Source organism: Narcine bancroftii, chromosome 9 (assembly GCF_036971445.1).
Source record: "Narcine bancroftii isolate sNarBan1 chromosome 9, sNarBan1.hap1, whole genome shotgun sequence".
Lineage (NCBI taxonomy): Eukaryota > Metazoa > Chordata > Chondrichthyes > Torpediniformes > Narcinidae > Narcine > Narcine bancroftii.
In genome coordinates, this window is record NC_091477.1 from 113,126,630 (window position 1) to 113,141,192 (window position 14,563).

The 14,563-nt window shown below is 42.2% G+C and overlaps 1 protein-coding gene across 1 annotated transcript in view; it reads right to left on the reverse strand.

Moving 5' to 3' along the window:
- The window catches only part of LOC138742667 (sodium/hydrogen exchanger 9-like), a 391,181-nt gene that overhangs the window by 155,160 nt on the left and 221,458 nt on the right, over window positions 1-14,563 (reverse strand). Inside the window, exon 12 of the mRNA XM_069897383.1 lies at window positions 7,283-7,436. Coding sequence (XP_069753484.1) covers window positions 7,283-7,436 — 154 coding nt within the window. The remainder of the gene's footprint in view (window positions 1-7,282; window positions 7,437-14,563) is intronic.

Consider the following 14,563-nt stretch of genomic DNA (forward strand, 5'->3'; position numbering starts at 1 on the left):
CCAGAAGTTGTGGATTTGTGGAATTCGTTGTCACATACAGCTGTGGAGCCCGATCATTAGGGGAGTTTAAAGGGGAGATTGACAGGTATCTAATTAGTCAGGGTATCAAAGGATATTAGAAAAAGGCTGGAATTTGGAACTAGATGTGAGAACAGTTTTAGCTCAGGGTGGAGTTGTGGAGAAGACTTGATGGGCTGAATGGCCTACATCTATTCTATGATCTTGTGATCTTTCAATATCTCACCATTTAAAAGAGATTCAAAGTTCACATTTATTGTCAGAGTTCATACACAATATCACATACAACCCTGAGATTCTTTTCCATGCGGGTCAGGAAGAATTTCTACTTATCGGTAGTGCTCTTTTTTTTATCCAGAGTGGGTGCCCTTAGATTTGCCACAGCCTCACCCACTCATCTCCATAACTTTTGAGGTATCGGAACATCCTCCTCACAACTCACAATGTCATATAGCTCTGTCTTATTGGCAAACTTGACTTTATTACACTCGATCTCCTCAACGAAAGCATTGATATAGACTGAACTATGAGGGTTCAACAACAATCCTTATGGCTCCTTAAAATTAAAGCCTCTTGACCAGCTTATTCCTGCAGCAAATTCTCAGCCAGGCAAGTACATCACCCTCAATATTACATGCTCTAATTTTGTTTAATGACCTTATCAAAAGGCTCTGGAAGTCCAAATAAACCACATCCACTGGTTTCCCCCCCTATCTATTATGGCCTAGGTACTGTGAAAAAAATTACAGCTCTTCTTCGTAGAGTATCTTGTGCCTCTTGGGAGGGTGGGTGGGATTAATGAGATCCAAAAATTGGTTATTGTGATAATGAGTATCAAAACCTTTAACAAAGCATCTCTGCGCCATCTGAACAGGCAAAATATTTTTATATAATGATGCTAAAAGAGAATGGGCTATGATTGGATTACCACAAGCAGGTTGGCTGGTTTTCTGACAAATAATACTCTACTTTGCAGTCCAACATTAAAAACAACACATGAGAGCATCCTTCGCCTTTCAAATCTCAATATATTATATAAAGCAACAATGAATCATAATTGAACATGATACAAAAGCATAAAAACAAAGAGAAATAAAGCTGGTCATTTCCTTTTTTACATTCTGACATTGTGGAAACCTGGCAGCTTCCCAAGTATGGAGATGGCATTTGGAGAAATGTCCTTCAATGGTTACTAAGCTGTAATCGACCTCCACTTGCACCTATTTAGAGTAGCTTCATGCAAAGCAGCAATCTTAAGAGAAGAAGCCAAGTTGTAGTTACCAGGACAGCCAACCCTTAGAGCCAAATGCAACCTCAGAGGAAATGTGCAAGATTCAAGAATCCTTTATGATCATGTAATAAAAACACTACACAGAATTGACTTTAGTCTGTCGTAAGGCAAAAATTGGCCATCAGCAGAAATTACCTGGTGCCTCTGACAATCAGTGAAAGAGAAGCAAAAGAGAGTCCCCGCAGAGTCACTGAGTGCCCATGGATTTGTCTCCTGTGCTCCCACAGCCACACAGACACAGTCCAAACCATCGGCAACCCGTGCTCCAGATCCAAACCTCGGACGTAAGCAGGAAGCCTTCAGCATTCTCGGTACCGTCTTGCGTTCCGTTCCGATACCTGTAATGACTCCAGCCAGTCTCCTGCAGCCTGCAGCCTAGTGTGAGTCCTTTGACCACATTTGCCAGCAGGCCACAGCCTGCATGGGTTCCTCGCCTCGAGTCACCAACGGTCCGCTGCCGCCTGTGTGTTTTTCAGCCACAGAGCCCCTCACTGGTCTGCCTCTATGGTTACCGTCCCTTAGGGTTGCCTCCTCTGCTTCTCCCTCTCAAACGGGGAGTGTCCTCCTCCTCTTCTGGTGCCCTGCGCCAGTCCTCTGCTTCCCCAGAGTCTGCAAACCCTCGAGGTTGCTGCCGAACACAAGTGTTGCCATCGCGTGGTAGTCACAGGAATTTAAAATGAGCTACTGTCAGCTCCTTTAGCAAGCTGTTTAAAGCCTGTATGGAGCCGTAGCTAGATGGACTTAGTGGTAGAACCCTGTGAGGAGCACTGTGTCTCTGGTCCCCACTCTCCACCGGTCTACACCAGCGGTAGCGCTGCCGTTGCACTATTGGGTAATAGCTCTGCTTGAAGGTTACTGTTCTTGTATTGCTTATGTCCTAATGGAATTAACTAGACTTACTAATTTTAATAAACATGGATACTACATGTAATTGATGTGCCCAAAGCTTCAGAAGGTATCGTGACTCAGTGATGAAAATTACAGCTAAAAGACTCAATACATTTACTTCACTAATGGAAGCACTAAGGAAGATTAAGCAACTTCATTTCATGAACAGAACTTACATCATTCATCCCTCTGCTTCAAATCTTGAAATTCCCCTGCTATTTTCAAGAATCTTTTACATATTTCCATTCCTGATATTTCACTATCACCCTTTAGATTCTTATTAAATCTTTTTATTGAACTCACACACTGGCACACAGCAGCCAATGCTCATCAATACTTTTTTTCTAACATGTAAAAGAAAGACTTGTTTAAGTACAACATCTTTCAAAATCCCAAAGGATTTACAGCTTATGAATTGTCCCACTGTCAAGTAGCTCTTGTACATCAATGTGTCAAGCAATACCTGTGCTGTACTAGCTCTTGAAATTTTAAAACCAGCTAAATCAAAAATGGACTTTTTTTTAACAAAAGGAAGAATTATGCAGGCAACCAGGAGACTGATGGATGGGAATTCTCTTCTTGTTTTCAAAGCAGCAATAGTATGAAAGCTGTGTTTTGGTTTCTCCGATGAAATTTGTCCTGTTAAGCAAATGGCACTCAAAACCTCACAAATGTCAGTGACTATTGTATGCTCCAGAGTTCCGTCTGCCCAGACAATATATATTGCTATTTAACCGAGATCAGCTCCTTTGGCCACAGAAGATGAGCCTTCTGCAACTTCACTCATTCGGCCATTACTTTGGAATATTGTAAGACAATTTATTTCACATATTATGTTTGTTTTAAAAGCTTCTAAAGATTCCAAGTAACAACACTATTCTTGGTAAACTTCTGTTGGCAATGAATTGGGATTTGTCGAATCAAGTTTGGAGCAAATTTCCATTAATTAAAGTGACAGAGAAGTGATCAAAAGCAGTACATTTATAGCACAGAATGATTTGTTTTAATCCAGATGTTTGTGAGAAAGTGAAGTAAGAGATGAGACTGAATGGTTGAAAGCGATGACACCAACTTTTAAGAAAAACATCTGTCTGAAGGGAAGAGCGACATAGGTGGCCATTCCCTTGTATGGAGATTAGAACCATAGAAGCATAGAACAATTACAGCCCCTCACATGCCAAATTACTAATTTGCCTAGTCCTACTGACTCGCGCCCAGCCCATAGCTCTCCATACTTTTCCCATCCATGTATCTGTCCAAATATTTCTTAAATGTTAAAAATGAGCCTGCCTTTACCACTTTAGCTGGAATCTCGTTCCATACTCCCACCATTCTCTGTGTGATGTTTCCCCTAGCCTTTTCCCCTTTCACTCTTAACCCTGTCCTTTTGTTTGTATCTTACCTACCCTCAGTGGAAAAAGCCTATCTATATTTACTCTGTCAATCCCCCTCATAATTTTAAATACCTCTGCCAAATGCCCCCTCATTCTTCTACGCTCCAGGGAATAAAGACCTAACCTGTTTAACCTTTCCTTGTAACTCAGTTCCTGAAGTCCAGGTAACATCTTAGTAAATCTTCTCTGCATTCTATCTTATTGATCTCTTTCCTGTAGTTAGATGACCAAAACTGCACACAATACTCCAAATTTTGCCTCACCAATGTCTTATACAATTTTTACATAACATTCCAACTCCTGTACTCAATACTTTGATTTATGAAGGCCAATATGCAAAAAGCTCTCTTTACAACCCTATCTAGCTGTGATGTCACTTTCAGGGAATTCTGTATCTGTATTCCCAGATTCCTCTGTTCTACCACACTCCTCAGTGCCCGACCATTTACCATATATGCCCTTTCCTTGTTTGTCCTTCCAAAATCCAACATCTCACAATTGTCTGCATTAAATTCCATCTGCCATTTTTCAGCCCATTTTACCAGCTGGTCCAGATCCTTCTTCACTGTCCACAACAGCTTCAATCTTAGTGTCATCTGCAAACCCGCTGATCCAATTTACCACATTATCATCCAGATCATTAATATAGGTGCCAAACAACAATGGCCCAAGTACTGATCCCTAAGGCCCATCACTAGTCACAGGCCTCCAATCTGAGAAGCAGTCATCCACCACTACTCTCTGGCTTCTTCCGTCCAGCCATTGTCAAATCCTTTCATTAATTCACCATGTCTGAACCTTTCTGACTAACCTCCCATGCAGAACCTTGTCAAAGGCCTTACTAAAGGCTATGTAGACAACATCCACAGCCTTTCCTTCATCAACTTTCCTGGTAACCTCCTCAAAATGGTAGGTTAAACACAACCTACCATTCACGGAGCCATGTTAATATTCCCTAATCAGTTTCTGGCTATCCAAATAATTGCATATCCGATCTCTTAGAAAACCTTCCAATATTTACCTACTACTGATGTCAGGCTCACTGCCCTATGATTTTCAGTATCTACTTTTGGAGCCTTTTTTAAACAATGAAACATCATGAATTACTCTCTAATCCTCTGGCACCACATCCGTGGCTAAGGACATTTTAAATATTTTTGCCAGAACTCCTGCAATTTCTACACTAGCCTCTCTCAAGGTCAGAGGAAATATCTTGTCAGGCCCTGGGGATTTATCCACCCTTATTTGCTTTAAGATAGCAAGGACCTCTTCCTCTTTAATCTGCATTGGTTCCATGACCTTACTGCTTGTTTTCCTTACTTTCCACAACTCTGTGCCAATTTCCTGAGTGAATACTGATGAAAAAAAAAGACATTTAAGATCTCCCCATCTCTTTTGGCTCCATTCAAAGCCGACCATTCTGATCTTCAAGGGGACCAATTTTGTCCCTTACTATCCTTTTGCTCTTAATATATCTATAGAAATTCTTAGGATTTTCCTTCACATTATCTACCAAAGCAATCTCATTTCTGTTAGCCTTACTGATTTCTTTCTTGAGGTTTTCTTGCATTTTCTATACTCCTCAAGTACCCCATTTGCTCCATGTTGCCTATACTTGCTATACACCTCTTTCTCTTTCTGAACCAGATCCCCAACATCCTTCAAAAACCAAGGTTCCCTATACATTCTAACCTTGCCTTTGATCCTGACAGGAACATACAAAATGCACTTTCAAAATTTCACCTTTGAAGGTTCTCTACTTACCTCGTACATCCTTGCCAGAAAACAACTTATCCCAATCCACACATTCTAAATCCTTTCTCATTTCCTCAAAATTGGCTTTTCTCCAATTTAGAATCTTAACCCAAGGCCCAGGCCTATCCTTCTCCATTATTGACTTGAAATTAAAGGCATTATGATCACTGGACCCAAACTGTTTCATTACACATACTTCTGTCACCTGTCCTGTCTCATTCCCTCATGGGAGATCCATTATTGCACTCTCTCTAGTTTGTATCTCTATATCTTGATTTAGAAAACTTTCCTGAACTCATTTCACAAACTCTAAGCCATCCGTAACTTTTACAGTATGGGAGTCCCAGTCAATATGTGGAAAGTTAAAATCTCCTACTATCACAAATTTATGTTTCCTGCAGCTGTCTGCTTCCTCTCTACAGATTTGTTCCTGCCATAGGTGCTCTGTGGTTAGTAAGGGATTACTTAAGGTGGTATATGAGTGAGGGGGGAAAAAGGTTGAGAACTATTGCATTAGACTGAATATCCTGTCTAGGTTGTAGTTTCCAGAGGTTGGAGAAAGAGTAATAAGAGACAACTTTTTATATTTTTTAGGGCAAAAAGAATTTAAAGTGGAAGTTAGAGATGTTTTAATCTTGAAGAGTCCTGTCATAACTAATTCCTTTAAAATGGGAGCCCTTTATTTGATATCAAAAATGTTATGTTATCAAAATGGTTTGTTTTTGTCTTGTAGCAACCTAAGATTCCATGAACTCTACAGCATCTTTTAATTCAATATTCTCCAATGTCTTTGCATTGACAGTAATACTGCACTAACAATGCTGCGTCGATGAAGCATATGTAATCCAAAGGCCCTTGTCACAAAAACATTCAGGGTGAATGGCAGAGACAACAGAAAAAAAATCGATCTCCCTCCAGAGCTCAATTTCAATGGTACGTTCAAGTTTTGTTCTCACTGTAGGGTGGTGCTGCATAAACTATAAAGAGATTAATTGAGTCGCTCCTCCCATCACCGTCTCCAAATTATCTTCCAACACCATTAAAAGTATACCTTGTTTCCCTCCTTTTTCAAAATATAATGCTAGCATGGCACAGACTGGACATCTGCTTCTGGCTGGCCTTGAAGAGTGAATATCGATAATTAGGGGAGGTCTTACCAGGAAGTTCAAAAGGGCAAACCTTTCCAGACACAGTCTCTGTAATTACCTGGGATGAGAGTGGCGAGGTACTGCTCTTGTGCTTGGATCACCGTTGGTCTGATTCAACACTAGTTGATACTTCAGGCCACTTGAGATTTTCAGAGAGAAATTCTCTACTGTCAAATCCCCAAGGTCGGTAGTTGCTCACTACAGGCGCTCAAGTGGATGATATGTTTTTTTCCTACTGAAAATGGTTGCTCTAACCCGACATGGCAAACTAAGATAAGCAGAGGAAGTATTGTTGAATTGCCTGTTTAGCATTAGTATTCCTTTGCATGGCTAATGGAGCAACAATGAGTCCAGGTTATGGTTAGTTAACCAGCAAATGCTTTTTAAAAAATAAAATATCAAAATCACCTTAAAAGTTTTGTACAGCAATAAAATGTGCTGTTATAAGAACAAAATTAATGGGAGCAGGAGTCGGCCATTCAGCCCGTCAAGGACATCATGGCTGATCTGATGATAGGCCCATCTCCACCTACCTGCCTTTTCCCCATATCCCTTAATTCCACTACTATGTAAAACTCTACCCAACAATGTCTTAAGTATATTTGCTGATATACTTATAAGATCCACATTCTGCAAAGCTACTATTGACATCAATTATGCCAGCGGCAATGTGAAATTTAGAAATTATGTTCCCTAAAACGTTTGAAAATTATGGTGATGAGCCCTTGCAGATTTTCAGGCCTGATGGGCTGAATCACTCCAGCACTCCCTCATCCAGCAACACTGACCTGATGTGAAGCCAGGTGAGCATCTGAGTGGTGCCGCCGCCAAACACCCAAACAGTGAAGAAGACGATCAGCAGGGTGGTGGTGAACATCATCTGCTTGGGTTTTGAGGCAGTATCTTGGATCGCCAGGGCAAATGCAATTGCACCACGCAGGCCTGGGAACAAAGGATCCAGTTAGTATATAACCATATCACCATTTAAAGCACAGAAAACAGGCCAGTTCAGCCCTTCTCGTCCATGCCAAACAATTTCTCCCACCTCATCCCACTGGCCCGCATTCGCCAAATAACCCTCCATACCTCTCCTGTCCATATAGCTATCCAACTTTTCCTTAAATATTAACATCGATCTCGCTTCTACCACCTCTGCTGGAAGTTCATGGTTTCCCCTAAACCTTTCCCCTTTTACTCTCAATCCATGGCCTCTTGTTTGAATCTCCCCCACTCTCAATGGAAAAAGTCTGTCCACATTGACTCTATCTGTCCCCCTTATAATTTTGAACTCCTCTATCAAATCACCCCTCTATGCTCCAGGGAATAAAGTCCTAACCTGCTCAACCTTTCATTGTAACTCAACCCCCGAAACATTCTCACAAACCTCTTCTGCACTCTCTCTATATCCTTCCTGTAATTCAGTGACCAAAACTGCACTCAGTATTCCAAATTTGGTCTCACCAATGCTTTAACATAACATCCTAATATACTACATACAGTCATATGGCACAGGACAGGCCTTTCAGCCCGACTTGTCTGTGCTGACAAAGGTGGCATTCTAGGAAGGTTCCATATCCTTCTAACCCCTTCCTATCTGTACATCTGTCCGAATGCCTTTTATACATTGTATTTTACTCACATCCATAGGTTCCTCTGACAACTCCTTCCAGATACTGACCACCTTCTAACTACCCTCAGGTATTTAGATATTTCCCCTCTCACGTTAAACCTATTCAAATAAGTTCTATAATCTTTTATCCTGAGAAAAAGACCGTGCATTCACTTTATCCATGTCCTCTATAAGGTCAACCCTCAGCCAATGTTTCGGAGAATGAAGACCCTACCTATCCAACCTTTCCCTGCTACTCAAGCCCTTTAGTCCCAGCATCATCCTGATAAATCTCTTCTGTACACTTTCTAACTTATTGGCATCCCTCCTATAGTTGGGGCATCAGAACTGCACACAGTATGCCCAAGTGTTGGTCTCACCAATGCCTTGTATTCCAACATTTCTATTCAATATCCTGCTCAATGAAGACCAACTGCTCTCTCCACCACCCTGTCCACTTGAATCTCCACTTTCAGGGAAATATGCACTTTTACCCTTGGTCTCTTAGTTGACCACACCATCTTAGGGCCCTACCATTTATTGCACAGATATTGCACAAATGCGAATACAGTCAAATGGCTGCACCAGCCAATCAGGTTTGTTATCACCAAAAATACACGCTTTCAATCCGAATTTTGCCAAACAGCCATCGCCAACACTTCCCATCCTCCCTCTCTTCCCCATCCCCCTGTCGTCTTTCCTCCAGCTCTCCACCCCCTTCCCTCTCCATTCACAGAGTCATCTCCCCCCCCTCTCCCATTTGGTGGTGTGCCCTCTCCCTGTCATCCACCTATTCTTCCCTGCCTGTGGAACTGTTCTCTCTCTACCCCTCCTTCCAACATTTTGTTTGGGCGCCTGCTTAAATTTTGCTTATACCTTGATGCAAGACTCAAGCCCAAAACGTTGGTTCTGCATCTTTATCTTTGCTATATAAAGTACACTGTTTGACCTGCTGAGTTTCTCCAGCTTTGTGTTTTTATAGCCAATGCCTGTCCAAACTACAGCTTATTCTTTTGCTTGTCCTACTCAAGCAATAGCAGATATGTGTTGGTCTAGTCATCAAAAAGCCTGTTCGTTCAATCATGAACAACAGGAAGTGCACTGAACCAAAACCCAAAAATAGCCCCACATTTGCAACAACTCAGAACATGTCCGAACAAATGACCTCAATTTCCCTTCAAATTAATCACACGTGTCAAAAGATAGGACAGTATCCCTTGGTGTACTTTAATAATCCAGTGAGGTAACTTGTAAATTATCACCCACCTCTGGAGGGTCAGAAACAAAGGTCAATGTTGATTGCTGTTAAGCATTTATTCCAAATGATTATAGGGTAGGGAGGGGTGAGGGTGGGCATGCCATCTCTCAATGTGAGAAGAGATTCACCAGCTCATGGTGTGGGTGATTCCCTGACATAAAGGTGAGCAGGGAAGGGAATAACAGACTCCCAGCTCCCATCCATTGAAGACATCTATGTTGAGGCGCTGTCTCAAGAAGGCAGCCAACATCATAAATGACCCTGCTTCTCCTTGGTCATAGCCTCTTCTCATTGCTGCCTCAGACAGAAGGTACTCAAGATTCAAGAAGTTTCTTTCCAACAGCCAACACGCGGTTGGACCTCCCTTGTTTCACTAATCATGGACTGTCCTGACACCATAAAAGGACTCTACATTATTGCAGTCACTTTTTAATCCTTGGACTGGGATAACTGAGAATATTCATTATCTATCTCTCTTGAATTTTAATTCAATTTATGTACTGTAGTCTTGTAAAGTATCTGCTTGGCTGCAGCAAGCAAAAATTTTGAATCATGCGTACATTGTACAATCTTCATGACAATAAACTGGTTATCATTATTGAACAGCCACCATTCACTTAAACTCAGTGTTGGGTTAGCAGAAAGCTTGCTGGTCATAAGGCACTTTGAAACAGATCAACTGAGGAACAAACTATTCCGATTACAGCTTCATACTAGGTGCAACTTATTGGATTGTATTCCTATCTGTGAAACAATAGAAGAGAAATGGGATATGCTAAAATATGGAAATAATGGCAGCCAGCAGAAATTACATTCAGGTCAGTTCAGATTGACTAATTTTATCTCTTAAAAAAAAGACAAGGTGACTCTTTGGGTCAGTAGATTGAGTACAGGAATAGAAACAATTCATGAGAATGTTGCTGAGACCGATAGACATGAATTATAAGGGAGAGGCTGATAAACTGGGATTTTTCTCACTGGAGTGTTGGAAGCTCAGATGGTTTGCAAAATCATGAGGGGCATGGATAAGATCAATAGTCATTGTCTTTTTCCTTAGCGAGGCGAACCTCAGACTAGAGGGAGGAAATTTAAGGTAATAGGGTATCAAATATGAGAAGGAAGTCATGTTGGAACTGATTACAACTTAAGGTACATTACTGCTGGGATCCTCCATGGAATTCTGCTCGTCACACTACCAAAAAATCTCAAAGGATTTCTAAGGAAGTTGCTATGTCTGAAAAATTTAGTTACAAAGGGTGACATGGTTAGCACAAAGTTGTTACAGCACCGGCGATCAGGACTGGGGTTCGAATCTTGCGCTGTCTGTAAAGAGTTTGCACATTCTCCCTGACTCTGCATGGGTTTTCTCCAGTTGCTCCAGTTTTCTTCCACTGTCAAAATGTACCGGGGGTGCAGGTTAATTGGGAGCATTTGGGCAGCACGGACTCGTGGGCCGAAAGGGCCTGTTACTGAGCTGTATGTCTAAATTTAAAATTGATGGTATCTCATCTGTGTACGATTCCTAGTAAAAACACAGGAGGCAGAGAGTGTTCAACATTATGAGAGATCTGGACAGGAAGGACTTGATTCCCTTAATGGAGAGACCAGTAGGCAAGTGTGTGGACTTAAGGAAGTTGCGAGAAAGATTAGATGGGAGATGAGAAGTTTTTCTCCCCCCCCCCCCCCCCCCCCCCCCCCCCCCGCCCATTGAGAGGGCCATCAAAGTCCAGAGCCATCTGCTCGAGGAGAGTGGAGGCTGAAATCTTCATTGTATTTTGAAACAGAGTGCTATAAGCCATGAGGCAATGGGCAGGGGCATGGGAATGCAATTAGTCTCTCTCTTTCTTTTGTGCTGTATATTTCTATGATATCATAAAATATAACCTGATTAGTTTTTCAAAAATATAAAAAAGACTGAGCATTTAACCATTTGCCCACGACTGAAAATCTGTTTTTGTTTTATGAGTTTAATGACTATTGAAGATAATTACTGTTCATAATAATCTTTACACATTGAGCAGGAAACGAAAGACGGGAGAGCTCCTAAATGAGTACTTCCCATCTGTACTTACAGTGAAGAAAGATTTCAGAAGAGATTTTAAAATGCAAGAGGGTAGAAAAATTCTTAGTCAAGGTCTAGGATATTGTGGGAGATTTGGGAAGAAATTGCGGGAGCCCGAGCAGAATTTCAGAATTTATTGTCATGAACAAGTCATGAAATTCAGTGTTTTGTGGCAGCGTCGAGGTAGAAACATTCATATTATAACCTAACCACTTTACAATATTACTATAAAAAGTAAAAATAACAGAGCACAAAAAGTAAGGCAGTGCCTTTGGTTCATTGATTATTCAGGAATCTGAAGGCAGCGGGGAAGAAGCTTTCCTTGTGCTGTTGAGTTCTTGTTTTTGGGCCTCTGTATCTTTTTCCCAATGGTAGCAGAGTGAAAAGGGCGTGACCTGGGATGGCGGGGGTCTTTGAGCATAGAGGCTGCTCTTTTAAGACACCACCTCATGTAGATGTCCTCAGTGGAGTGAAGTCTGGTGCCTGTTGTTGCAGGCCAAATTAACAACCCTCTGGAGTTCATTCTTGTCCTGAGAGCTGGTGCCTCTAAACCACACAGTGATGCATCCAGCCAGAATCTCCTCAGACACCTCACAAAGTATAGCTGCTGGCAAGCATTCCTTGTGATTGCATCAAAGTGGAGGTTCTAAGACAGATCCTCGGAGATGTTGACACCCATGAATTTGAATTTCTTGACCCTCTCTACTACTGAGCCCTCAATGAGGACTGGGTCGTGTTCCCCTGACTTCCTCCTGAAGTCCACAATCATCTCCTTGGTTTTGCTGACATTGAGCTCAAGGTGGTTGTCATTACACCATTCAATGAGCTGATCTATCTCCCTCCTGTACGCTTCCTCATTGCCATTTGTGATTCTGCAGATAATTGTGGTGTCATCAGTAAACTTGTAGATAGCACTGGAATTGTGCCTGGCCGCACAGTCATGGGTGTATAATGAGTAAAGCAGTGGGCTAAGCACGCATCCTTGGGGTGCGCCTGTGTTGATAATCAGTGAGGAGGAGACGTTGTTTCCAATTCATACTGAAACTATGGTTTTCCTTTGAGAAAGTCAAGGAGTCATTTGCAGAGTGGGATACAGAAGCCTAGCATTTGTAACTTCTTGACCAGCACTGAGGGAACAATGGTATTGAAGGCAGTGATATTTGTCTCATTGTTATCCACAGGTGAGGTGCCGGTAAACTGGAGGATGGCTGATATTATATCGTTATTTAGGAATGGCTGCAGGAAAAGCTTGGGAACCACAGACTAGTAACGGGGTAAGTTGTTGGAGTGGATTCTGAGACACAAGTATTTGGAAAGGGAAGGACAGATTAAGGACAGTCAGCATGGCTGACTCGATTCAGTTTTTTGAAGGCATGACTAAGACTATTGACGACGGCATGTTAGTAGATGCTGTCTACACGGATATCAGCAAGTGCTTTGGCAAGGTCTGACATGGGAAGGTGGTCAGGAAGGTTAGTTTCCATTGGACCAAGGCAAGTTAATTAATTGGCTTGGCAGAAGGAGATGGAGAGTGGACGTGCAGGGATAGTAAGCTTGCAGGTGACACTTAAATTGTTGGCACAGTGGAAAATGAGGAAGGTTATCTAAGGTTATAACACAGCAATAGCATCAACTGAGTCAGGCTGAGGAATGGCAGATGGATTAGATAAGTTTGAGGTGCTGCATTTTCATAAGTCAAACCAAGGCAGGGCTTACACAGTAAATGGTAGGGCTCAGACAGTGCTGTAGAACAGAGATCTAGGGGCACAAGCACATAGTTCCTTGAAGTGGTGCCAGAGTTAGACAGGGTGATGATGAAGGCATTTGGCATACTTGACTTCAATCAAGGCACTGAATTCATGACTTTGGATGTCATGTACAGGATGTTGATAAGGCCACATTTGGAATACAGTGTGCAATAAAAAGATTCCTGAAGAGATTATGGGGACTGGAGGACTTGAGTTCCAAGAAAGGCTGAAGGGGAAAGGACTTCTTTCCACTGGAGTGCAGGGGGAAGTGGGGTGACCATATCATCCTGGTTTGGCTTCACGAGCAAAGATTTAGGAAGGATCGTAGACATGGACACATCCTTCGAGCCTACAGAATGGATTTTTTAGGTGGAATGCAGTGTGTGCAGAACTGGCCCCACCCTTTACACCTGGGGTTTATCTGCCATGGCCTAGCACGCTAGGCCACTGACAGCCAGGTCCTTGGGTTGTAGGGTGTTACTTCTCCTAGATGGATGGCTGACGCGAGCCCCCATCTGCCTGGTTGGGGGGGGTGGGGGGGCGGTGACCTTATAGACATATACAAAATCATGAATACTCTTTTCTCCAGAGCAGGGGAGTTTAAAACTTGAAGGTTTAAGATGAGGAGCCGAACTGAGGAAAAATATTTTTCCATGGAGGGTGGGGTGCCTGGAATGAGCTGCCAGAGGCAGTGGTTGAGGTGGGTTCAATAATGATATTTAAGGCACTTGGGGCAGGAGCATGGACAGGAATGGTTAGAAAAATATGCGCCAAGCGGAAGCAAAAGGGGTTCGTGAGATGGAAAATTGGTCAGAATGGGGCCAAAGGGCCTGTTTCCACGCTGAACAAATCTGACTCTACACAGAGGCACTTGTTGATATCATTATTACAGGTTGGTAAAGCAGGCCTGGAAACCACATCTTTCAGAACTAATCTGAAAACCTAGATGAAGCTGGCTTGACAGTTATTGGGTAAGGCAGTTGTAATTGTCCAAAGGAGTTCATATCAGGGATTAATAGTGTTTTCTAACGGCTCGAGCTTGAGATAAAAGAAAAATCAATGGCCTTCCAAACAGCAGTTTTAGTGCAATTCTCTTCAAGCTATTCAGCATTGATTTAAAACAGTGATGGGACTAAGGCTGTGGATTTCTCCTTGGGACTTCTCATGTGCCACTGCTGAGCTCATTCAGAGGCAGAGAACATAACAAGAATCTCCAAATGAGTCGCATATTTTTCCCTCTCTCCTTTCCTTTAAAAATAAGTAACAAAATTATTGCAGCTTAGTACAGGAAGAACATTTCTTTGGTCACATGCAGTGACCTTTCTGATATTGAGCAATTTTGAGCTGGTTAAACACAGCTCGCGTGGGGACCACTCCATAGTATAAATCTGT